The following is a 26,760-nucleotide window of genomic DNA, read 5'->3' as shown; positions in this document are numbered from 1 at the left end:
AAGTGCCAGTGGATGTGTGGCTGATGGACTGATATTGCCAGAAATGGAAGATCGCATCAGTCATTTTCAAAAGCTGTGAAATTCGTGGTGCATTCTGTGATGTGAGAAGTGAAGAGCACTGAAAGGTGCACCAGACAATGGATTGTTATAAACAGTGTGGCTGGAAGTTCCGGCTTTGGGTGAAATCGGCAGAAGAAGAAGGAAAAACACCAATATTGCAGAGTTTCAAATCTGCCTTTGCCTCCAGTTTCCATGCAAACTCATTTGCATATCAATAACACCAAAACATGTCCTGAACCAGCGTTTTACACTTCCTTGAAAATGTGAATGGACCAATCAAATGGTAAGAAACAGCAGCAACACACAAAGCGCTCAGTGGGTCAGGCAGTATCTATGGAGGAAATGGACCAAAGATGTTTCGGGTTGAGACCCTTCATCTGGACGCTGTAATTCAAAATAGAGAAGTGGGTGGTGATGCAAATGGGGCATGTAAATACAGCATTAAGTGGCAGGATAGTGAGGGACAGAAGGGTCTCAGAGGGTGTGTGCACTGATCCCTGGTATTAGCAGGAAGGGTGAGCGAGTTGGATAAGGTGTTATCCGGGAGACTTGCCTAAATTGGCTGAGTCATTGTATACAGGAGCAGGGAGATCCGATAAAGGCATTTAAGAGGCTCTTGGATAGGCACATGGATATGCAGAGAATGGTGGGATCTGGACCATGTGCAGGTCGAAGGGATTAGGTGTTATTAGTTGAATTAGTTCATAACAATATCGTGGGCCATAGGGCCTGTTCCTGTGCTGTACTTTTCTATGTTCTATGTTCTAATTAATAATGATAATGTTAACGCTTCCAAAAATATTACCTGATACTTTGTAACGTGGTAGTTTTATTCACACAAAATGTTTGGCAGATATTGGTCCATCAGAAGGAAAAGGAGAGTGCAACCTCCTGCCCCACTTATTTACCCCAATTACTCATATGAACTTGTTGCCATGGTGACTGAGTTTCCCCAGTCAACAGTTGCTCCCACCCCTCCCCACACCACTCCCCATCTTCCTGCAGCTGCATCTGCAGTCCCAATTCAACCCAGATGGAATCCAAAAACCTTGTGTACTGATGTTTCTGCACATTTTATTGCATTTTCCTCCAGGTTAATTCAAAGGATAGGAATAATTTTTTACAGATGTGAATGGACCAATCAAATAGGAACAAATTGCAACTGGAATTCAAACTAGAGAAATGTGGTGATGCAAATGGAGGGGGTAAACGAGGCAACAAACAGCAAGATAGTGAAAGACAGAAGGGTCTCAGAGGGTGTGTGCACTGATCCCTGGTGACAGCAGGACATGTGGGCAAGGTGGTGAAGGACTCATCCAGGAAACTTGCCTGAGTGAGCTGAGACATTGAAAACAAGAGCAGGGAGATCAGCTGCAAATGTTATAAAATGGCAATTAGACCTCTGTGGTGCACAGTGTACAGTTCTGGTCTCCATCTGTCTGCGTCGGACCAAAGCTCGGAGCCATGCATATTTCTGGATTCTGGTGTCGAGTATGGGAATGATGAGACCTGCCTAACAGAGCTGACTGAGTGTAACTCGTGCATCTATGCTGGAGACGTTCACCTGGGAGAGGATGCTGGTGCAATACACAAAACGTGCTGGAGGAGCTCAGCAGGTCAGGCAGCATCCATGGAGTGAGAAAACAGTCGACGTTTCGGGCCGAGACCCTTCATCAGGATTGGAAAGGAAGAGGGCAGAAGCCAGAATAAGAGAGTGGGAGGAGAGGGAGGAACACACGCAGGCAGGGAGTAGGTGAGTTCAGGTGATAGGCGAGTCCAGGTGAGAGGAGGTTGGCAGGTGAGTGGGGAATCGGGAGAAGATGTAATAAACTGATAGGTAGAAGAGGCAAAGGGCCGAAGAAGAAGGAATCCGGTCGGAGAGGGTAGTGGACCATGGAATAGAGGAGGGGAGGAGAGGAGATGGGCAGGTCATCAAGGCGGGGAATCTGAGGGTTGGGGCTACCGGAAGTTTGAGAAATCAATGTTGAGGCCATCAGTTTGGGGAATTATTTGTGTGTTAGAGGATGCTGGTGGTGGTTTGCTGTCCTTTCCGTTAATTTGTAGGATCTTGCAGAGACACTCCTGATGGCATCTCTCCAGTGCCGTGTGGTGCCAGCTCTGGGGAGGGCAGAGTTCAGTGCTGCCTGGTCAAGCATGAGTGTTGTGCTGTGAGGCCTTGTTTTTCAAACTCCTCCTCAAAGGCTGCAAAGGAAGAGGAAGCTCGCCAGCCCTGTGGTTCCACAAGAGACCGTATCAGTTCCCGTGCAGAGTGAAACTGGGGACCTCAGCTTGTTGTGTGTCACTGTGCTCGGAGGTTTGCTGCTCAGTCTCTGGACTCCTTCACCTGTCTCTTCCCACCAGGTAGGCGACCACACTGCAGTCTCACTTCAGGGAAAGGAGGGGTTTGAATGGGATCTACAAACCAAACACAGTTTGCAAAGATCATGTATTGTTTGATGGTTCTCTCCTTGCAGTAGTTCTCCCGTTGCAATCTGTTCCACTTTGGAAAAAGCAATGGCGTTGAGTCCTTATATATTTGTCGTTTTCTCCTTTTCACCTAAAACTGCAATAAAGGGGGTTTCTCACAGCTCAATGAACAGCACCGGATATTTTACATATTTTAAGCTTTCCTTCTTGTTGTCTGGTCAATATCAAAGTTTTCATCGTGAACCGTATTGCTTTACTGTTTCACCCAACTGTGCACTGGGACTGTTCGAGGGTTTCAATGTCCCTCGCCGTTCTGCTGCCCGTTCAGTTCATTGACTGACCAGTGAGATCAAATGTGGTAGAAAACATCTCACAGAAAAAAAAACGAAGTAAAAGAGGGACAGTTTAAAATGTCATTGAGAAGATGGAACACGAGGGGGGGGGGGGAGTTAAACAGCAACAGTAGTCGTCCTGCTTCTGCATTCAGGACGGTCATAGCTGCTCCTTTATCTCAACATCAGAAACCCGCTCTTCGCCATACCTCTTGCCGCCTTTTGCACCCTCGATAAAACCTTTGTGGTCCATTCACACACCACCAATTTAATGCACCTCTCCAGGTGGGAAACAATATCAGGCCCTCGTTCCATCCACAAGGTCTCTGTCCTCAGGTAGAATCGACAAAGAAATCTGGAACACGAAGCCAGTCTGGGTAATGGTGTCCATGAACTGCTGATTGTTTTAAAATCCCATCCAGTTCATTGTTGTCCGTCCACACCCAGTCTGAACGAGATGTGAGTCCAGACCAACGGCAATGTGATTGGCTCTGAAGTGGTCTCACAGTCCCCTCAGGTCAAAGGCAATTCAGAATGGGCATGAAGTGCCGACCTTGTCAGTGACGCCCGCATCCAGTGAAAGCGTAAAACATGAGGAATAACTTGCCGAGCTGTGTCACCTCACCACCTTCTCCACAGTGAAACCAAACGGGGTGACTCGAGCTGTCTGTGCACTTGGGTGGGTTTCTGGCGCTCAGTCTGAAGCTGTATGTAATTTCTTACAGGGAATCCACAAAATGAGGCTGAGGTTTCTCTGCAGCAGTCTGCCTGCTGGTTTGATGTTCGCTTTCTTGGTTCTTCTACTTCGCCCTGTTTCCACACGTGGTAAGAGCTTTCTCTCCACCCATCACCAGCACGTTGCTTTACTTTATCAGTGTCCGTATGAACTCACACCCCATTGTCACCCTCGTTTCCTCTCCAACTCCCTGAAGATGCTGCTCCCTCACAAGTCCATGCCACCGTTGCTGGAGCGCCAGTTCTGAGCCCCTCCAGTCAGGTCCCTCCCCTCCTACTGCACCGACACGGCTCTTACCACAGTCAGAAGTGACATCCTGTGAGCCTGCTGCAGAGGGAATCCCTCCCTCCTCACCCTGCCCAGCCTGTCTGCAGCCTCTGACACGGTTGTCCACACCATCCTCCTCCAACGCCTCCCCACCACAGTGCAGCCGGGTGGAACTGCCCTCGATTTATCGATCCAGTCGCGGCGCCAGAATCACCCGCAAATTCTTCATTTCACCCTCCTGCACAGTTCCTTCCGGCTCCCTCCGACAAACTATCCCGGGACCCTCCTATTTCTCATCCTCACTCTTCGGTGACACCAACCGAAAATTGACCGTTGCTTCCATTAGTTCACGGTGGGCACCACCTCGACCTCTCCACCCCCTCCCTCGGCCCCTCCACCGTCTCCAAATTCCCAGAGTGAATGTGGGACGCCCAGTCCAGGATGAGCAGAAATCACTCTTCCCCAGCCACACCCACCCCCCAACCCAATCCCGTGAAGCCCGAACCCATTGTCGCCAGTCCCACCACAAACTCTTTCCCCGGCCACCGACTCCACCCGTCTCCCGCAACTGTCTGAGGCTGACGAGACCGGTAGTAATCACGGCATGTCAACAACTTCAGAATTAATGATTACAGAGCTGGGATGAAGGAAATGTGTTTGAAATATTAATTCCTTCACTGTTCCTCTTTCCAACAGAAAACAGAGATCATATTTATTTCTTGGATAAAGGAAAGGAAGTTGTGTTAGAAGGACCGGTCAATCCTGGGAATGGCCCTGTTGTCTGGGAATGGAAACCACACTCGGGGCAGGACATCCAGCAGTTGGGGACTTTCAGCAGATGGGGCCGGGGATGGCGGAGAGAACAGTGGAGTGGGTGGTACCGGGAGCTGCGTGTGGATGGTGGTACTGTTAATCTGAGAATTAAAAAACCCAACTTTAAAATTGCGGGATTGTTCACTTTGACTCAAACGCAACCGACGAAGCAAATCCTGAAACAATACGAAATATTTGGGATCAAAGGTGAGTGGGTCCGACAACGATCAATTATGTGTTTCTTTGTAAATAGTTTCACGTAAAAAGATGAACGATTTTGGGAACTGTGAGATTTCTTTCACCCAGGGAAGAGTGAATCTCCCATTAAAACAACCAGGGGAAAGATGCTTCAAGTCGCACCGTCGAGTTTATTGTCATATGCACCAGTACGTGTCTGCACCAGTACGTGTTTTACAGGGGCAATGATAAACTTACCTGCTATAGCATTACGGGCACATAGAATGGGAGGTACAACATTCCGTCGAAAAACACAAATTAAACATAAATTATACATAGAATGTGCAAGAAAGGGAACATTTAGGGCCAAAAAATAAACAAATTTTAAAGTGGTGCAAAGTGGTCATAGTGTTACTGCGCTGTGGTCGGGATTAGGCTTGTGCAGGTTGGTTCTGAAACCAAATGGTTGAGGGGGAAATAGCTGTTGTTGAGCTGCTCTTGAACCTGGTGGTGTGGGACCTCAGGCTTCTGTACCTCTTGCCCACTGTTAACTGTTGACCTGTTGTGACGGTCAGTAAATTGAAACAGATCCAGGTCATCTCTGAGGCAGAAGTTGACTTGCGCCATAATCAACCAGACAGCAGTCATTGAGGCAGGTCACCACGCTCTTCTTGGGCACTGGTACAATCGATGTCTTTTTGAAGGAGGTGGGGACCTCAGACAATAGAAGTGAGAGTTTGAATATGTCCGTAAATACTCCAGCCAGTTGGGCCATACAGATCTTGAGTACATGGTCGGGTAGGCCATCTGGACCAGACGATTTTTATGGGTTCATCTTCTTGAAGGATGACCGGATATCGGCCTCGGAGACTGAGATTACAGGGTCATCTGGGGATGTGGGTGTGTCATAGTTCTCCCTGTTAAAGCGTGCATAAAAGGCATTAAGCTCATTGGGGAGTGATGGTCACTTATGCTACCCAGTCTTTCCTTGTAGGCAGTAATGTTGTGCAAGCCCTGCCACAGCCGTAAAGCGTCCACCTGTGAGTTCAGTTTAGACTGAAATTGCCGCCTTGCGGAGGTCCTACCAGGACTTCTTATTTGACTCCGGGTCACCAGCCCTAAACTCCACAGATCAAGCGCTCAGCAATTTACGAATCTTCTGGTTCATCCAAGGCTTCCGATTGGGGAACCTTGGAATGTTTATGTGGGTACACGCTCGCCCTCAAACATCTTTCAGAAGTCTGTGGCCACTGCAGCATATTCATTTAGGTCCGCCAACAAATCCTTTCCATGGTCCAGTCCACCGACTCGAAGCTATCCTGAATTGTTCCAACCATTCTTCATCATTGCTTGTCAAATGGTCGACATAAGTAAAGGTAATTTGATTATTTCAACAGGAATAGCTAGCAATGTACTCCACGGTGAGTATTATGGTCTGCTCATTGGCCCACTGTAATGTGGACTGAATCCTGTTGTGAAACCACGAGAAGACTTGTGGCAATAAACCTCAGCACAGTGGGCCGGGCTGAGATAGGACAGTGACACTGCTGCTCAGTGTTGGTCGAGATCCCAGAGGAAGTCCATTGTCTGTGGAATTAGAACTCTGCCAGAGAGTTCACACCTTGAGCGCAGTTGGGGAGACGTAGCAAGGAAAAAATAGAAAAAAAAGATATCAAATCAGTTACATTTAAAACTCGTTCGCCTTCATAAATCAAAATCACCCGGCTGAGTCTTGCAGGTTCCACCAACCGTCCCAGGCGAACAACGTGATTGTGAACAAGTTCAGGACTTCCACCCGCACGTTTCCGAACGTGGAATTCCCGGACTTGCTGACAGTTCCTGCGGGTGAATCCGCCGGCGCTTCCCGCCGCTGCGCTCCACATGGAGTCCTGGAGTGGAGCAGGAATACGCTGATATTCCCCGGCACTGACAGCGGGAAATCTGCTGACGGATCCGGTGCCTGGTTGGAGCTGGTGCAGGTCACTCGTTTCACTGGAGGATTTACAGCGGCGAGGAGCACAGGGAGGAAGGAGGGAAGTTGCACGGTTCTGTTTGTGTCCGTTTGCAGTAATGCTTCTAATTATTACAAAATGTAAATAAATGTAATCATTTAACATTTATAATAACTCATTAGTTTTGAAAGTAATCTTAGTTTTCTAAGATTACTAAGAAAGTAATCTTAGTAATCATTTTTAATGATTTTGCATAGTTAGTCCCATTCTGAACCACTCCAGCAGTTTGACAGCTTTCACGGAGGGGAAACCTGGGGATGGGGCTTCACCTCCTGGAGATGATTCTCCACAGTTGTGGGTGCGAGGCTGTTTCTGCACCACCCACCAGACCGAAGAACACCAGGCAAGGCGCCAGCGCCATCCAGGGCGTCATCGACTGGCTTCAGGATGCTCTCGGCCAATGTTTAGCCTTATGGAACCAACCCAGATGAATGCAGGACCCTGGGGGAATCCGAGCAGTGAGTGCGGGAGGTGCCTTTCTCAGCACAACCGGGGCCAATACTGTCTGAGGACCGGGGCTGGGGCTGAACTGCGATTACCGGGGGAGGCTGGGCAAGCCAGGACTTTATTCAATGGAGCACAGTCGACGGAGGGACGTTATAGAGGTATATAAACCATGAGGGGCATTGATAGAGGGAATACATACAGTCTATTTCCCAGAAAAGGGGAATAAAAAAAACTAGAGGGCACAGAGTTAAGGTGAGAGGGGAAAGATTTACAAGCGACGTGAGGGGTACCTTCTTCACGCAGCGGGTGATGCGGATGTGGACGTGGTTGAGGCAGGGGCATTGAAGCATTTGAACAGCTTCATGAATAGGAAGTTCTCGAGGAATATGGGCCAAACGCGGGCAAATCGGGCAAGCTTAGAGGGGCATCTTGGTCGGCATGGGTCAAGTTGGGCCGAAGGGCCCGTGACTCTCTGACACCAGAAAGTTAATCACTTTGCACAGTCTGGAGTTTGATTACTTCTTGCCGTGTTTCAGGAGGGACTGAAAGTCGGGGCGGGCATGTGGAGAACCAGCCTCTCCTGAAGAGCCGTTCCTCACGGAGGCTCAATGATTGGAGCCCTGCTCAGTTGCATTTTGGCAGCTCACTCATTTAAATAACTTCTGGGACTTAATGACCTTTGATGTGGATTTTGTGCACAGGCTCCAGTGCGTGTGTCGGGTGGTGTTACTGAAGTGAGCTGGCGCATTGACGACAGAGTCGGACTGGGGCCTTCTCCAGGTCTAATAATGCAGGCGCTGCATTTCCAGCGCACCCTCCTCTGGTGAGATCCCATCACCTGTCCACTGTGGTGTCGACAGCCACAAACACCCTGCAAACCTTGTGCCCCTGATTTGAACCCTGACACTGCAGCAGGTTCAGGGGCTCTGCTCTGCCCCACTGACCCTGGTGAAGTCAGCTCACGGGAATTTGACCCGACTGTGTTATTCTGTCTTGAATGCACATGTGTGTCAGAAGTCTGACTCACTCACTCAGCAGGGAACAAGTGCTGATAATGGGCACATCCTGAGGTCAGTTTGGACTCAATCATTGGACTGTACACGTCATCACTCACTCTGAATCTTATTGGTCTGTTTCTCACAGTTGAGGCAAGTCCACAGCGGTCTGTGTTGGGCAGTGACGTCACCCTCAGCTGTACCATTTCCAGACTCCCAGATACAGTCAGTCTTCAGTGGGAACCAAAGGACTCGTCCCAGCAGAACAGGAGGGACACTGATCAGATCCGCCTGAATAGCACGGTCTATCTGATGGTCCGACACGTTACAGTGAAGGATGGGAAGTTGTACGTGTGTCAAGTGCGGGAAAACGGAGACATTGTTCGCACAATAGAAGCACATTTTACTGTAGTTAGAGGTAAGTGTTACCAAACGTTAGATACTAGAGGCACTTGCATCATCGGTGGTTCATGTAATGTTGGGTGTGCGCCCCTTGAAAGATTGTAATCCGTGATCAACTGCTGCCCTGTGTAAATGTCAGTATTACTGAGACAGAGGCCTCCAGAAACTGTCTCTGTGGAGCAGCTGCCTGCTTTTTTCTGTGTGACTGCCACACCGCACAGGAAGGAGGGTTTCCTGTAATACTTGATCATCAAAACTTTTGGAAGTTTAACTTACCTTCGATGCTTCAGTACCTTAGACTGAGATCCTTGATACAGAACCATGTCAGAGTGTTACAGAGAAAGTGGAGTCCCCATGACAAGCACCAGCACCTCCTGCTCACACCCAGCACTGGAGGTCCCGGTGCACACATCAACACTGAACAACAAGCGGTCCTCTCTCCCCTCACTGACCCTTCCCACCGAGTCCTGCTTCTGTTTGAAGTGATTTCAGCTGCTGCAGACTCAGGCTTCAGATCAGCACTCAGCTGGGAGCAGGGCCAAGGGACGTGGGAAGGGCAGGGAATCAGTAGGTGTGAATGGGAGCGGGATGGATGGGAATAACGGGAATGAAAGGGAGTTTGGGATGAGATGCAATGAGAGGAAGAAGGCAGCTGGTGGACGGAGGGAAGTGACAGACGTTGGGGGGTGGGGAGAGATGATGGTAACATGCTGGTTCTGTGTGAGAGGGAGCGAGAGGGTCAGGAGACGTTTACTAACCTCACGGGGGATGTCGCTGAGATGCCAGACCAGCTCATTCTTCATGGCAAAACCCACCCATGAAGATGTCCACGCCCCTTCTGATTTGCCATTCCAGGAAACTGTGTTCCCAGCGCCGTGTTCTGTCAGCTCGCCACCTCCTGCTCCTCATCTCTCACTCAGTTCGGCCATGTCAGTGTCAGAACATCTGAGTCCCCGGGCGATGGTAGCAGCGCAGTGTTCAGGTCTGTCACTGACAGGGCCGTCCATGAGGGTCCTGAGACCAAGTCCCTGGTTTCCTACCGAAGAGCGGAAATTGACCGCCCGTGACTTCTTATAACGTGCGATGGCCGTCCCACAGCAGCTCCCACGCATTTAGATAAAAGTTTTTTTTGAATCTAAGTGTGGTTGAGAATTTTTCCTCCTTCCCTCTGTCACTGAGCTGTTCTAAAATTCCATTGTGTTCCCCCCTGTCTCACTGATACAGTTTTACATAGGAAGCGTTACACCGTTTATCGCTCCAGCACAGATCACAGTGAACTCCACCTGATTTGCTATCATGGTTCTAATGATCACCCTCGTGCTGCGTGGACCTGGCGCTCACGTCAGCTTCAGGACCAGGAGAAAGAAATAGCGTCTGCAAAAAAATCTCAGCCCATCGGTGTCAACAGGAGCAACTTCGGGAATCGACTGGTGTCCTCAGTGAATCACTTCAATGGCAAGAATTTGAGTATGAGGATTGTCCCTGTTTTGTTTGAAGATGCAGGAGAATACATATGTTCTCTGCGCCCGTACACGTTTCTGACCATTGATCTAATCACAGTGAAAGGTAGGAGAAAGGTTTTGTTGTTGTTTTTACCGATGAAGTCGTTGTTTAAAATCTAAAGAACCTGCTTCTTTCCACAGTCACAGCTGAACCAGCTGATGCAGTGACCGAGGGAGACATCGTCACCCTGACCTGCTCTGTGTCTGACGTCACTAAACCAATGAGACTGGTTTGGATCAATGGTGATGGTAAAACTGTTGGAGAAAAGTCACTGAAAAGGGAAGAGAAATCACTGAGTCTGATGGTTCAGAAAGCTGAGAGAGGAGGAAGGAACTGGCGATGTGGTTTGTTTCAGGAAAACAGGCTCCGGATTGTGGTCCCGTACTACCAGGAGCCCAGTGGTAAGTGACTCAGGGTTTTCTCTTCATACTTAGGATCATGATCACATTTTGATGTCACTTATTGTTCCATTTGCCTGCAGTGACCCCTCCATTATATCCTGTGAGGGAGGCTCTACCATGGGGCAGTGCCTGGGAATATGGACCATGGGATAGCTCTGTAGTCCAGGGATAAATCTTGAATCTGCTCTTTTTCATGTGTCACTTATGCTCTTGGGAAGCGAACAGACCCAGGACAAGTATTGGGTCATGTCAGGAAAATGGACCCTTCCTAATGGATCACTGGACCTGGCCCACTTGGTTCATGTTTGGACAAACTTGGATTGTTTTCTCTGGAGCATCAGAGGCTGTGGGGAAACCTGATAGAAAGTGTATAAAATAATGAGAGTCATGGATAGAGTAGATAGTCAGAGTCATTTTCCCAGTTTAGAACTGTCAATTAGAGGACGTCTCTTTAAGGTGAGAGGTGAACAGTTTAAAGGAAACATGTGGATCAAGTTTTTACACAGAGAGTGGTGGGTGCTTGGAACGTGCTGCTGGAGACTGTAGTGGAAGCAGACACAATAGTGGTTTTTAAGAGGCATTTAGACCAATACATGAACATGCTGGGAATGGAGGGATTTGGATCATGTGCAGACAGATGGGATAATTTCAGTTTGGTATCATGGTCACACAGACATTGTGGGCCAAAGAGCCTGTTCCTGTGCTGTACTGTTCCATGTTCTATGTCAGGAAAATAGAGCACTTCTGTTGAATTCCTGCACCAGGCCCACCTCCATAATCACCACCCGTGGTCCATCGTGCCCATGCTGCCCAATGCCGAACACAGAGAGCCCGTCTCACTGACACTCCAGATTCTGGAGGTCTGTGGCAAGGTCTCAAGGGTGACTTGGCCTCAGGCAGCCCAGCGCAGAAGCTCCACCTCAGACACCCAAAGCCATTTAAAAGCTGTTAAATTTAAAACTAAGTGTAAATTCTTTCAGAATTCCAAACATTGAAAGACAAGAAACATAATTAAAGCACTTACCTTAAATGTGTAATGTGCGAGCAGGGAGAGATTGGAGGGTGTAGAGGTTGTCTTGTTGTCAGGGATCATGGTGGAGGCAGTGAGGCGTGAGGATGTGGGGGATGAGGTGGGATTGCAGTGGGCCAGCTGGACCCTAGAGTGTTCAGGATATTTGGACAGAGGGTGATGGCACGATCCAGAATGACATCCTCAGGGCAATAATATCTAAAGTTCTGGAGCTTTCCCCACCCTGATTACAGAAGCACCTGTGGAGGCACAAACAGTAGATGGTTGGACGGTGCTCTGGCTGTTTGCAAATAAACCTTCCCCACCTCTGCCCCATCTTCACATTCTTCCTCAGTGACATCGCACAGAGGTCCAACTTCTGTCTGTGTGTTGGGATGCCCAGACCACCCTCCCCAACCCCCCGCTCCACTTTTCACATCAAAGGCTCGACTACAACAGAAAGCCCTAAATTTCCACAACCTCTCCACCTTTTCAGTTATCCGCTTTTCTTCAAGTCCTTCTCCAAACCCACCTTTTTGATATTCAATCCCATCTCTGAATTTTCACATCATTACTTGTGGTAACCATCTGAGAGCTCTGCTCCCCTCCAATTCTGGCCTCGTTTGTTTGTTGAATTTGAAATTTGTTGAATCTTAATAGCAGTGTGTTAGTACATTAATGCTGCTGTAGAAATTAAAGTTATACCGTGGAAATCTTCTGATGTACTTTATTTCTTGTTGTAAAATATTGCCTTAGTTAAAAATGCTGGTTAAATCAAAGAGGTTTATGTGAGCCTTTGGGGGTTGAGAAACCCCCAACATATTGTTAACAGAGTCTCTGTGGGAAAACGACTGTTCCTCTTCTGGCTGCACAGTTCATCACTCTGATGAGGATTTGCTGTGACTCTCCTGAACTGACATTCAATTATGAGCAGAAAGAAGCACGATAGCGCTGGAGAGGGTGCAGAGGAGATTCATCAGGATGTTGCCTGGGGTGGAGTGTTTCAGTTATGAGGAGAGATTGAAGAAGCTGGATCTGTTCTCACTGGAGTGGAGGAGGTTAAGAGGAAACATAAATGAGGTATATAGAATAATGAGGAGTATGGATCGGGCAGACTGCAGTAACCATTTCCCCATATCAGAGGTAGATAAAACTAGAAGACATACTCTTAGGGTAAGGAGGAAGAGATCTGGAGGAATCCAGATAATGCAGATACATTAGGGACATTTAAGAGACTCTTAGATAGACACATGAATGATAGAGAAATGGGGGCTATGCGGGAGGGAAGGGTTAGGTAGATCTTAGAGCAGGATAAAATGTTGGCACAACATTGTGGGTCGAAGGGCCGGACTGTACTGTAATGTTCTGTGTTCTATGATCAATGTTCTAATATTAGGGGAACCTTCTTCACCCGGGGATTGGTCAGTACCTGGACTACACTGCCTGAGAGAGTGGTTGAAGCTGCCTCACTGACAGCATTTAAGAACTGTTTAGATGAGCACTTGAATTGCCTGCGCACAGAGGGCTATGGACTAAGTGCTGGGTGATGGGATTAATGTAGAATGGTGCATGTGGGTCAGTGTGCATGTGTTGGGCCAAATGGCCTGTTTCCATGCTGTATGATTCTATGATTCTCTGAATCATAACTAACAATTTACCAAAGACAAATTCTCCAAAGACTGTGACAATCAATCTTATCTATGTTACTCATAATTTTATAAACCTTTATAAGGTCACCCTTCAAAAAAGAGTCCGAGCCTGTCCAGTCTCTCCTTCTAACTCAAGCCCTGGGTTCCTGGCAACATTACTGTGAACCTTTTCTGTACCATTTCTAGCTTAATCACATCCTTCCTGTAGTATGGTGACCAGAAGTACACCTCAATGTCCCATCCAATGAAGGTGTAATTAACAATTACTAAAGACAAATTCTCCACAGTATTCCCGATGACACAGATCAGATTGAAGAATTGTCTAATTTTTAACATTTTTTTTCATTTCCTTGCAGGAAGTGGGAATTCTATTTACTTTTTCCATCAAGAAGGGAACTTTGTACTGAAGGGACCGTACAATCCTGGAAATGGCCCCATTGTCTTGGAATGGAGGCCACACAGAGGGCAACAAACCACAAAGCGATTGGCCACTCTTCGCAGAGAAGATAAACGGTGGGCTGTACAATGGAGTGACGAGTACAATAAGATACCCGGCATTTCCCAGAGGATGCATGTGGACTGGGGCACCCTTAATGTGAGAATCAGGAAGCCCACCTTTGAACTTGCAGGACTGTTCAGCTGGACTCAGTCACAGCCTGGTGGGAAAATCCTGAGACAGTGGGAAGTATTTGGGATAAAAGGTAAGCTGATCAAGGAGTAGAAAGGATTCAAGTTTATGATTATCTGTAAGTATTTCTGCAAATTCCTAACAGAATGTGTGGAATGTGTTTGAACTTTTTGGTCTATAATCCAGCTCAACGTTAATCGCTCATTAAAATCAGCCTGGAGGGCAACATTCTTTTTTGCCACTTACTCTGGTCAGTTTGATACAAACCTTGTTGCAGAGTTGGAGGTGATGAGGCAGAGTTCATGGTGAGAGCTGAGGGAGGTGGCTCTGGTCTCCTGAATATCTAACTGGAGGAAGCTGCCTCTCATCTGTGACAAAGTCTTGGATCTGGCAATTGGAATGACAGCAGAACTGTTCACGTTCAGCAATGTGTCTGTCATTGACAGCAAACTTTGAGATTGCCACACATGCACGGCTTTATATGCAAATCTGAAGTTGCTGTCAGTGATTCCCGGCTCTCCCACGGGGCGGACTGTTTTACAGTCTTCCCCAGTGGGATCATGGGAAGTTAATGAATTGATGAAAATTTCAAACATTTACAAACTGCTCTCACTGACAGGTGTAAGGCGTGGATTCATCAAATTGTTATTTGCATGCTGAGCCAAATTACTGCTCAGACTCCCCGACATAATACAATAACAGAAATTGGTGGAAAGACTCAGCAAGGCAGGCAGGAAGCATTCGTATCAGTTTTCTGCAAACACCAGTGAAAGAGGGAACTAAAGTAATTCAGGTAGCAGAGAAATGTTAGTGAAACCTGGGGAATTTCTCTGACAGAGTGAAGACATGTGGCAGATGGGATAAGATCAAGTGATTGTGGCTGTGCAATTTGTTGCTGGTGTGGTTCTGACCTACTGGTACAAAGTCTGTACAGAGAGAGGAAAATAAAAACAAGTATCTCAGACAGTAATGGTTCTTGTGTGGACAGGAAGCATATTTTCTAAAGTTGTCGGACTCAATATTCAGTCCAGGAGGCTGCAACATGTCCAGAGCGAAGATAAGGTGTTGTTCCTGGAGCTTGTGTTAGGTCTCGTTGTAACAGTGCAAGAGGCCACAGCAAAGAGATCTGAGTGGGAGTGTGATGGGGAATTCACTTTTGTTGACTGTTTCTCTTTCCACAGATGCTGCCTGAACTGATGACTTTTTCCAGCATTGTCTGTGTTTCAGTTTTCTAGCTTCTTCTTTTATTTTTTATTTTGATCCATCATCTAATACCTTGACTTTATGTAAGTAGAATATAATTCCCCCCAGGTAAACAAATCAGGGCATAGAGCATAAAAGAATATAAAGTAATTATGCTTTAATTTTCAAAAATTATGCTTATATTTCAGCCACATCTATATTCTTAGGTCTGTTCCAATATATTGAACTCAGTAAAGTGTTTGAAATATCAATATTAGCTTTGTTTCTCCCTCTTCATTTTCTGTCCATGAGAAGTATTCAATATGATAGTCAGCTCAGCCAACACAGTAACATCACATTTCCATCAGGTGTCCCCTGAAACTGACCCCTGACACCAACTGACGCTGGGAAAGTGAAATCTGGGCTACAAAGAGGACTCTAGCCGGGAGGTATTGTTGCAGCTATATAGGTCCCTGGTCAGATCCCACTTGGAGTATTGTGCTCAGTTCTGGTCGCCTCACTACAGGAAAGATGTGGAAGCCATAGAGAGGGTACAGAGGAGATTTACAAGTATGCTGCCTGGAATGCGGAGCATGCCTTATGAAAGCAGGCTGAGGGAACTCGGCCTTTTCTCCTTGGAGAGACGGAGGATGAGTGGGGACCTGATAGGGGTGTATAAGATGATGAGAGGTATTGATAGGGTAGATAGTCAGAGGCTTTTCCCCAGGACTGAAATGGTGGCCACAAGAGGACATAGGTTTAAGGTGCTGGGGAGTAGATATAGAGGAGATGTCAGGGGTAAGTTTTTTACTCAGAGTGGTGAGTGCGTGGAATGGGCTGCCGGAAACGGTGGCGGAGGCGGATACGGTAGGGTCTTTCAAGAGACTGTTAGATAGGTGCATGGAGCTGAATAAAATAGAGGGCTATGGGTAAGCCTAGTAATTTCTAGGGTAGGGACATGATCGGCACAGATTTGGGGGCCGAAGGGCCTGAATTGTGCTGTAGTTTTTTCTATGTTCTATGTTATGTTCTATCCTTGTGGGCAGCTTTCTCGTGGTCCAAAGTGAACTTTCTTCAGCAGGCCATTGTTAGTCAAGAGATGGATAGCACCAAGGCCACGGGAGAGTTGAGAGAGGCGGTGGGAGGCAGAGCTGGTGCTGGGAACATACCTGTGGAAGCTGCTCAGTGTTTTTGGATGATATTCTCAGGGAGCAGCAGGTAGATAAGGGAGAGGAGGAGGCCGAGGGGTACAGGTGGTCACTACCTGGAAGTGTTGATCGCCATCACTGAGCACGGCTGGTCAGCATTCAGCCGACTGTCTGTTTGTGGGAAAAAGATGGTACTGCCTGCAGCAGTTTTAACAGCTTGTGGGGAACTGAACCACACACCATGTGTCTGTTTCCACAGTTGAGGTAGACTCATGGAGACCTGTGGTGGGCAGTGACATCACCCTCAGCTGCACCACCTCCAGACTCCCAGATACCGTCAGTCTTCACTGGAAACCAAGAGGCTCATCTCAGCAGAACAGGAGCAACAACACCGATCAGATCCACCTGAATAACACCGTCTATCTGATGGTCCGACATGTTGGAGCAGGAAATCCCAATCTGTACACATGGGAAGTGCATGAAAATGGCTCTGCTGTTCTCACTGGAGACATAGTTGTTCAAATGGATCAGGGTGAGTCCAAAGCTGCCTTGCAGCAGGTATGAAATAGTTGCTGATATCAAACTGTTCCACATATTCTACAGTGAGCACAGACTCCACTGTGGGCTTTTACTGCAGGACGTGGTCATTGCTTTTGCCCTGGGACAGAGCTGTAAATATAAAATGGTGGCACTGAAATTGATGGAGCCATCCAGGTGAACCAATGGATTCAATTGAATTCACCTGCAGGAATCAAAGGGAATAAAATGCATCAATGGAGAAAAGCAAACGGTCTTCCAGTCTATAATGGAACAGGGACATTCTAATTAAAGATACAGATACAGGCGTAACAAGATTAGGGTCTTGGCTGAGGGATTCTCTTGGGCTGGTGGTCACTCACTCCAATGATCTGAGTTTCTGACATTTTGGGGGTGTTTGCATCTTCCCAATAATGGTCACTTCTGTCTGTCTCTCTCTCTCTCTGAATGACCATCCTCTATAAACATCTTCAGTGGGACAGAGGTGCCCAGTTCAATGAGTGAGAGACACTTCATGATAGTCAATTGCTGACATGGTGCAACAGATTGTTTAGCATCAGTTTGCTGGGGTCCACATTTGGGGAAGATGGGCTTTGTCACACAGCCAGCATTTGGACAATCGTCACCTGGGCCGGCAGCCGGCGTATTCCAGCTGCCAGCCGACTTCCCTCTCCCAGTGCGGCCTTCCCTGCTGACATCCCAGGAACTGGGTGTTTGTCCCTGTGGAAACTCAAATACTCTGTGGATAATCATTGGTATCTCAGCATCTATAAAAATCTAATTCTTTTTTCCCTGACCTTGTTGCAGATTTACACAATAAGACATACACAATTTATCGGTCAGACACAGATCACAGTGAACTCGACCTGATTTGTGAAGCTTCTACTGAGCTCACTGAAACCAAATGGACTTGGAAGTCACAAATTGTCCAGAATCAAGAGAAGGAAATAGGTTCTACTCACACATCTGAGCCGATCAATGTCAACAGGAGCTACTTTGAGAATCGACTGGGAACCACAATGGCAAATGTGAATGGCAGGAATTTCAGTGTGAGGATTGTTCCTGTGCGGTTTGAAGATACCGGAGTTTACACATGTTCTACGGGATCGTATAAACATGTGACCATTGAACTAATCACTGTCAAAGGTAGGAGACAGAATGTTGTAGCTTTCAATGACAAGTCATTGGGGTAGAATTTCCACTTTCAGTGCAGACTGGGATCTCAGCCAAATTTTTCCAAATAGTTCCCCATTTTGAAAAGAGTTCCTTTTCCACTGGAACTGCTGCTCGAATTAATTTGCATTTTACTCGACAAAAAATTCATCCAGGGTTGAGGTTGTTCCAGTGGTGGGGGTGAAAGAGGGACCCGAATGAGAACAGGTTGGTAGATAAATTAAAGGGTCCCTCCTGCATCCAGTTCCCATCACTGGTTTGGGACCTGCTCGTGAAGGGTCCAATAAGTTAATGGAGTAGAACGTCTCACAAGGGGTTTGGAAACTTGCTCCAGCAGGACTGAGCTGTGGCCCCATGGGTCACCAACCCAGTGAAAATCCAGGAAGTGCATATCCACATCCTCTGTGCCCAATGTGCTCGAGCACAGAGGGATCTGGGACAAAGCTGTGGTAATTTTCTGAAAGTCTCACTCTGATCCTCTTAAAATTTTTCTCTAATTTCTTTTCACCCTGAAGTTCCAGTTTACTTTTGGAGCCACCTTGAAGCTTGAAAAGGATATCATTTCCAAACTGATACCAAAGGTTGTCAGTGATCCTTTAGGTTAGTTCGACAGACATCGTGGTTTAAGAACACATTGGGTAGAAACTCCAGCTGTTACTTTAGTTCTCAATGAATTTCTTTTTCCACAGCCACAGTTGAACCATCTGATGCAGTGAATGAGGGAGACAGTGTTACCCTGATCTGCTCTGTGTCTAAGGTCACCGAATCAATGAGACTTGTTTGGATCAATGGTGTTGGCCAAATAGTGGGAGAGAAGCTTTTGAGGGAGTCAAGACAGGAAGAGAAGTCATTACAGCTGCAAATTCCAAAAGCTGATGCAGACAAAAGGAAATGGACATGTGGTTTGTTTCACCAGAATACACTCAAGGTTTTAATTCCGAATCATTCAAAGAGGAATTGTAAGTATCTCAGCTTCTGCTCTGTGATTTCCACAAAAAAAATTGTTGCTATATTTTCTCTTCTAACTTGTAATATTTGATGACTTACTATGGTTAGAGCTCAATCATAAACAGTTCTTTTATATCTCTGGAGTCCATTACGTGCTTGTAGGGATACTTCTATTGTAGGTAGTTAAAGCCTCAAAAGCATGTAGGATGGACAGGGCTCATTGGTAGACTTGGTAGACCAAAAGCTGTGCTGGGGCATTGAAGGTGATGCTGAATTTGCCTGCCCTTCCTACTCAGTGATATTTGAGATATGAGAAGTGGTCCCTGTTTTATAGAGTGTCACTGTGAACCTTCATTGTCAGGGGACATTGCTGTTCAGTGGGGCAGGTTGGTGGAGGATCTTTGTCCCGCAGATGTTGAGGGTAACACCCATCCTCTGGAAAGGTAACACCACAATGGTCTCTGCAAAATCCTCCAATTTCACTGGAAGGATAAATGAACCAATACTGGTGCCCTCCCCCAGATCAGCTTCTCCACCGAGCCCTGAGTTACATTGAGTCAGTTCTGTTGGGCAGCCCACATTGGGGACATGCCCAACATCAGACTCTGAAACAGGTACTGTGTTCTGAGCTCCTTCATGGGAAGTGGCTACCAGGGGGACAGAGGGAAAGATTGAAGGGTGTGCTCAAAAACTCCTTGAAAAAAACTAACAACCCCGCTGACATTTGGGGTGGCATTGAGAGCCTCAATTCCCTGAGACTGGAGCAGACAGAAGCCTGAATAAACAATGGAAGGAGTGCAACTCCTCACAAACTGCCCACTCACCCACCCTGTCTGGTACCTGCTACCTCAACTGTGGAAGAGTCTATGGTTCCCATGTTGGCCTCATCAGTCACACCACAATCCACAACATTGGAGTGGAAGAAAGTCCTCTTCCATCCCAAGGTGCTGCCAAAGAAACATTAAGACTCTGGCTGTAAAAATTCAGTGTCAGTGTCAGACACTGATGACAGATGTGATATGTTTGTCCAGAAATTGGATTTTACCCACTTCCAGTGCACTAAACATGTGCTGGAATTAGTCCTAACACCCAATTAATGTCCCCTAAATATCACAAAAGTGGTGAGAATTAATCTTAAACATAGTTAGAACAGTGTTTCCCCTTTCAGATGCCCTAAAACATCACCAGAGCTGTGCGATTGGCACTGGGGATGATGGGGAGTGGTTTCCATCCTTAAAGTAGAATCAGAATCAGGTTTATTATCACTGACATATGTCATGAAATTTGTTGTTTTGTGGCAGCAGTACAGTGCAAGACATAAAGGCATAAAAATTACTCTAAGTTACAAAAATAAATAAATAGTGCCACACTGTCCAGGCCAGTCACAGTAACTTCACCAAAGGCCACCACGAAAGAATAGCCAATGTCAGGAAGGGAAGACTCGTATCTTCACTGTGTCTGACTACACTCCCCTGCTCCAGTTATGCCAACCATCCATCAATACCTGCGCATTCAGAGTGCCTCAAGCACCTGTGAACTACAGCTGAACGGCAGACATTCAATTTCAAGACAAGTGTGTACATTCTGCTTTGGAAATGATTCATTGCAAAATAATCAGAGTGGCAGATTGTTTAGAAAATGATTGAAGATATTTGTCTCTTCAATTTATTGCCTTCAGTTCATGTGAAATCAGGCAGCGAACCGAGCAGAAATATAGTGTTTGCAATGCATTCCAGGCACATACAACTCTCTGTGTTTAAAAAAGCAACTTGTCTCATAAATCTCCTTCACATATTCCAACCTCTCGCACCCAACTTTAAAGCTACATCCTCAAGCATTTGACATTTAGACCCTAGGAAAAAAAAACTTTGACTCTCTACCCTATCTACACCTCTCACGATTTTAGATACTTCCATCAGGAAGCCCCTCAGTTTCCTCCGCTCTAGAGAAAACAATCCAAGCTGCTAATTAAATGCAGAGTGCAGATTTTAGTATTTGGGCAAAAAAAAAGAAAAATAACTGGAGATGTGAGAAATCTGAAATAAAATCAGTAATGACTGGAAACATTCAGCAGTTCAGACAGCATCTGTGCAAAGAAAAGCACAATTAATGTTTCTGGTCGAAGATGTTTTGTTAGAATCTGACAAAAGGTCATTAAACTGAAATTACAGTTTGCTTTCTCTTTCCACAGATGGTCCCTGATCTGCTGAGTGTTTTCAACATTTACAGCTTTAGTGCTCCTGTTTAAAGGGAACTGAAACTCTAGGACAACATCCACCCTGTTGTGTGCAATTCTCATTTTGCCATTATTCCAGTATAAGCCCAAACTGAATGGTGTTCATCTATTGTGCAGTGGGAAGCTCACAGCTGAATCATATCCTTACCGACCAGCCATCCCCACACATCTCCTGCTGGAGACAGTCACTCGATCGAAACCAGGAACTACAACCCTGTGTGATTTTTTTTTTCCTGTCTCTAACTGATGGGTACTGAGGACCGTTGTAGCTCTCCAATCTTGCTGACTGAGGTCAGTTAACCTGGATCAGGGATTAAATCCAAGACCTCTGGTCTCTGTAGGTTAATTGTAAATAAGGACATATTATTCTAGCTGGGACATTGAAAGTGCTTTAAAAAGATAATTCATGAACTAAATGTGACATCTATGCTTATTCTTCTGACAGATAATTTCCCTTCAGGACATATAATTTTTGCTATTACCGGGAGTCTGGTTCTTCTTCTCATTTTCATTATTCTGACAGTGGTGTGTCGAAGGAAGTGTAAGATTTCAGGTAAGGTGCAAGAAGAAGTCCTTAATTGAACATAGAACACAGAACAGTACAGCACAGTATGGACACTTTGGCCCACAATGTTGTGCCGAACTATATGAACACCTCCTCCATGATCAATCAGCAGTGTCTGGCACAGCAATTCATCAAAGTCACCGACACATGGAACACACAATTTTTAAAGACATCCTTACACTTACATACACTACGCTGCTTCCTCTTTAAAAAACAAATTAACCCATTCAGACCATTAACTATCTACACACATGAAAGTGTACAATAGATTAATTATTTGTATATCTACAAACAGTTGTCTATTCAAACAATTATAAGGTCAATTAATCAACTGGTCCTCTTGACTTCTGAGATCTCCTTTACAAGTATTTGTCTGCTCTGCTGGTGTCCTTAATTCTGGTGGATCACCTCCTCCAGTCAGCCATGAGTCAAGCACTCAGTGGTGGTGTCCTCTACATTCAGACCCATCTTCTGTCCAGCAATGGCTGCATCATTGAAATTATATTGTAACTCAAACCCATGCTCATCCTGTGTCTCATATTCCCAATTACCATCTCCTTGAGTGTCATGTCCATATAACACATGATCCGTCTGGGTCTTTTGACTTCTGTAGCCCTGTTAATATGGGACACCAGCTTCTTGTTGACAACTTTTTTTCTGAGCTGAATTTAAGTTCTCAAATTTTAATTTGTGCTTACTGGATTATCAGTGGAATTCTCAGAGAGTCTTTGATTAATGTACAGTTAACCTGTGATAATGTAACAGTCCCTCAGAAGTGCACAGATGAAACAAACCAGATTATGTGCCCGTAACCTGGAATGGGGTTTGAACCCAATGATCTCTGAAAACAAGTAAATAGGTTGGACAGTAATGTATCACCAAGCATGAATCTGGCGACTATAGAAACATCAGTTAAACATTGTTTTATAAAGGTATGATCTGAAGGACAACTCAAGTGTTTTATTAAATGTATGAAGTTAAAAGCAAAGCTGAAAGCATTTTAAGAGTTGCCCTCTGTATGTACAGGTTTGGGAAATCAAAGACAGAAACCTCCACAAGCAAAGAGAAACACAGAAGATGAACCTCACCTTTATTCAAATCCTCATGAAATCCAGGAGATGCAAGGTAACATCAAAACAAGAGGCATCAGAGGAGTTATGCAATGTTTGTGTCCCAATTGTTCATGGCTATTCTGTCTCCCCTTTGTCATTTAAAACTATACTTCAAACACAGAAACAATGTGAAGAAATAAGAGACTGCAGATGCTGGAATCTAGAGATAAAACAAACTGCTGGAGGAACTCAGTGTGCAGTAGTGAGTCCGAGTAAGAAAATGGTAGGAGAGCAGTGGAAACCACAGGGGGTGAGCAGTGACACAGGGAATCACAGAACACCCGTCAACTTTGTGCCTTTATTTTGTTACAGACAAACATCCTACAAAATCTGAATGTCCATAAACTTTTTACCATTTTATTGATCAAATTTCATCATAGACATTAGTTAATCAGGAACTGTGCCAATAGCGTCTGGTGGTCTGCTCACACATGACTCAAAGGTCACAATTACCAACCGGCACAAGCACGATGGACCAAGTGGCCTCATTGTGTGCTATATCAATCTCCTTTCCTCTGTTCTCAGTCAATCCCTTGGGGTGACTTTCTTCCCCTCCTGTTCTGAGGTGACAGATAATACCACCGGCTCTGTAATAGGAGGACAGGAGGTGACCGATGAGCAGGTGGGTGGGTTTTTTTGTGAGATTCTGCACTCCTTCCACTGATCCCGTCAAAACAAAAGAGATGTTCAGTGCCATCCCAAGTGTTCGTTCTCCAAGCTGAGTGGTCACAGCCCAGTGGTTCCCATGAGTCAACATTACATTCTCTGCTGGAGACTTGAGGACATCCTTCAAGTGTTTTCTCTGTCCTCCTGGCATGACAGAGCTCAGGCTAAAGTGCCCGTCTCAGGAGGTTAATCCAGTCGATACGGTGTGTCGATTGAAGCTGGCTGAGCTTTAATGGATCATTAATGTGTGTCACCACTGAGTGGTGGCTCCTGAGGACGGTGCAGGAAAACACCGGGAGCAGCATCAGCCACTGATCCCAAACCTGGACAGATGAGGAGGTGGGAGAATGAATGTGGGAAAAAAAAACAATATCAGTCAGCCATGTTCTTAATTGATGCTGTTTAATAAATCTGGAGCAACACAATGTCTTGTGTAACAGAGTCAATTTGACAATCCAATTGCTTTGGAAATAGAAAGATGTGGGTTCAAATCCCCATTGAATGTATACTCTGGACTGACACTTTACAGGCCACTGCATGTACAAAAGTTTTGACTTTTGGTTGAGAACAGTTTTGTAGGTAAAATGTAAATGATTCGAGGGAAAACGAGCTGGCCTGATGAAAATTCTTCCCCCAAATTATTCTGAACACAACAGATGAATTATTTGGAGCATTATTTAATGTCAGTTTAATTTACAAGTAATCCAGTACTTTCTTTGCTTTGTTGAGGCCTCAACATGTATATAAACAGATTCTTCATTTTCATCTCTGCAGACATAGAGGAACATATTCACTATGGATCCATCTGCTTCCAAACGAAAACACCAGATGGTAAATGACTAATGTACCTAATGATGGAATCATTCTCATATTTAATGCCATAATCAGTCATATACCCAATGATATTATTGCTGATACAACTGATGGCATCATTTGTACATAATGATTTCAACTAGGAGCACATTGCACAAGGACCATCAATGAGACATCAGTTAGACGGTCTGCACTGTGGCCTTGATGTCTTACACACAGCATCTGCAGCCCCGGTGTTCAATGTAAATTACATCAGGAGTGCTCCCTTCACAGTTCACATCCTTTTTGTACAAACCACATCCAATCTGCAGGCTGTGATCCCTGTCCCCTGATAAGACCACACCCACAGTGACATGGGGCCATTGGTGGCACATGGCTGGATTGGGCCAGATCATCACCTGGGGTGCTCAGACACACAGGGGATCACCTTGTCCAGTTCACACCTCTGGGAAAGAAAAGCATGGGCTGAAGTCAAAAGGTGCTGTTGGAATTGAGTAGCTGAGAACATCAGCCAAACTCTGCATGTCCTGAGATATGGAAGACATCCAGAAAATCAACTTTGGAATAGATTGAAAAGAACTTTCGCAGTGGTGGTTGGGAAGCCTGTCTACCCTGGTATTCAAATAGGCAGAGGAATAGTGATCAGTGACAGGTGACTACCGTTCCTTTTATGATTCTCCCACACTTCAACAGAAATAAGACTGGGAGCATTTCATGCTTCCTGCTTCCTTATTTACCAGTGGATTTATCTGAAGAACACTCACATGCTCTGCTTCTGACTGAGCCAGAAGTGATTAGTGCAATCTACCAACTATGATAAAGAGGTTTAGTTCATGAATGACCATCCCTGTAGCTCGCTGTGTAAATTCAATGGTTTGTGAGGATCTCAATCATGCAGATTGCAATTGGGTTTTCTGGAAATCATTGTTCAGCTGATCCTTTTATCAGGAATGCAGTAAGATTCGGACATTTGTATTCCATTTGTCACTTCCTTTGTCAGTGTGATCCACCATGTCATCCTTTAATTGTGATATTTGCAATTATCACAGGGCACAGTCATGGTACACGATTGTCCAATCAAGTGTCAGATACTGTAAGTACGTTCATTCTTTGTGGTGAAATCCCATGTCATACAGCATTAGTTTCTGGAAGCTTCTGCAAACTTTCTTTTCTGATGTAAGCAAATACAATCAGAAATTGTTTAAATCTTACAGATACTTTTTTTCCTCTTTCAGTCCCTCACTCCTTCAAAGGAAAATGATTCATCTGTCATCTATGCACAAATTGTACAAACTAAAATGTGAATGATCTGCAGAGAATGCAAAGGAAGAGTAACTTCCTCTCCTGAGTTGACAGTGCAGAATGCAACATTTTTGTGAAATGAATTCTCAACATTGGAACCGCTGTGTAGCTTTCATCCTTTGTACCTGCTGTAATTTAACATAATCATTGCACCAAGCTATTTAAGAAGGAGCACCTCAGTTTGGTATTGGTATTGGTTTATTATTGTCACTTGTACTGAGGTACAGTGGAAAACTTGTCTTGCATACCGATCATACAGGTCAATTCATTACACAGTGCAGTTACATTGAATTAGTACAGAGTGCATTGATGTTGTACAGGTAAAAACAATAACAGTAGAGAGTAAAGTGTCACAGCTACAGAGAAAGTGCAGTACAATAAGGTTGAAGGTCACAACAAGGTAGATCGTGAAGTCATAGTCCATCTCATTGTGTAAGGGAACCGTTCAATAGTCTTATCACAGTGGGGTAGAAGCTGTCCTTAAGCCTGGTGGTACGTGCCTTCAGGCTCCTGTATCTTCTACCCGATGGAAGAGGAGAGAAGAGAGCATGTCCTGGGTGGGTGGGGTCTTTGATTATGCTGGCTGCTTCGCCAAGACAACGAGAGGTAAAGACAGAGTCCAAGTGTTCCGGACTAATGACTTTCGAGTGAAAATTAGTTTCCTTAACATTGTTTCAACATTTTTATTTCTACTGACACTCAGTAAAAAGGAGACAGATACATTATGCAAAAGAAATTGAATATTGCAGGTAATTTTACCGCTCGTTCAGCAGATGTTTGATCATTATAACAACTCACAATAGATTTCACTGAAAACTCCAACACAGGTCACTTATGGCTTCGAGGTCATTTCTGGGACTGACAGGGTACTGCACGGAGGTTATGGAAGGTGATGCAGCTACAGGCTGGCACCTTTGTTGAGATTGCTTGGGAAGGATTGGAATGGGATTGGGATGAGTCTACAAGGAAGCTAATAGGCAACTAAAACAGGACCAAATGGCCAACAATAGAAACTAGGCTGTCAACATGTAGGAACAGTTTAGGAGGCTGAGATCCTATTTGCTCAGGACAGGGAAGGGGGATGTGCAAAATGTGGTGTAAGTTTTTAAGGGGAAGCTGCATTTACAGCTGATAACATCCATTTGGGTTTTACCTGAAGAATGAAGTGTCTCAGCCATGAGGGTACTGCAGTTGAGAAGGGTGACCTGCTCAGTTACAGG

At 45.6% G+C, this 26,760-nt stretch overlaps 1 protein-coding gene and 1 long non-coding RNA gene across 2 annotated transcripts; both read left to right on the top strand.

Moving 5' to 3' along the window:
• Nucleotides 1-2,329: 2,329 nt before the first annotated feature.
• Nucleotides 2,330-4,790, top strand: LOC127570091 (uncharacterized). Its single transcript, XR_007956298.1, has 3 exons — nt 2,330-2,421; nt 3,545-3,644; nt 4,519-4,790. It is a non-coding gene; the product is annotated as an uncharacterized LOC127570091 (long non-coding RNA).
• Nucleotides 4,791-7,081: 2,291 nt separating this feature from the next.
• On the top strand, nt 7,082-25,720 carry LOC127569163 (uncharacterized). Its single transcript, XM_052013551.1, has 13 exons — nt 7,082-7,226; nt 8,415-8,684; nt 9,893-10,234; nt 10,312-10,572; nt 13,587-13,931; nt 16,448-16,720; nt 17,533-17,871; nt 18,588-18,857; nt 21,528-21,635; nt 22,674-22,772; nt 24,200-24,256; nt 25,288-25,331; nt 25,474-25,720. Exons 1-13 carry the CDS (start codon nt 7,082-7,084, stop codon nt 25,540-25,542), a joined length of 2,622 nt encoding a protein of 873 aa, XP_051869511.1. The 3' UTR covers nt 25,543-25,720.
• The last annotated feature ends 1,040 nt before the right edge of the window (nt 25,721-26,760 follow it).

This window comes from Pristis pectinata, chromosome 4 (assembly GCF_009764475.1).
Source record: "Pristis pectinata isolate sPriPec2 chromosome 4, sPriPec2.1.pri, whole genome shotgun sequence".
NCBI classification, from domain to species: Eukaryota; Metazoa; Chordata; class Chondrichthyes; order Rhinopristiformes; family Pristidae; genus Pristis; species Pristis pectinata.
Note: the sequence above shows the minus strand (reverse complement) of the source record. Positions and strands in the feature narration are given on the sequence as shown.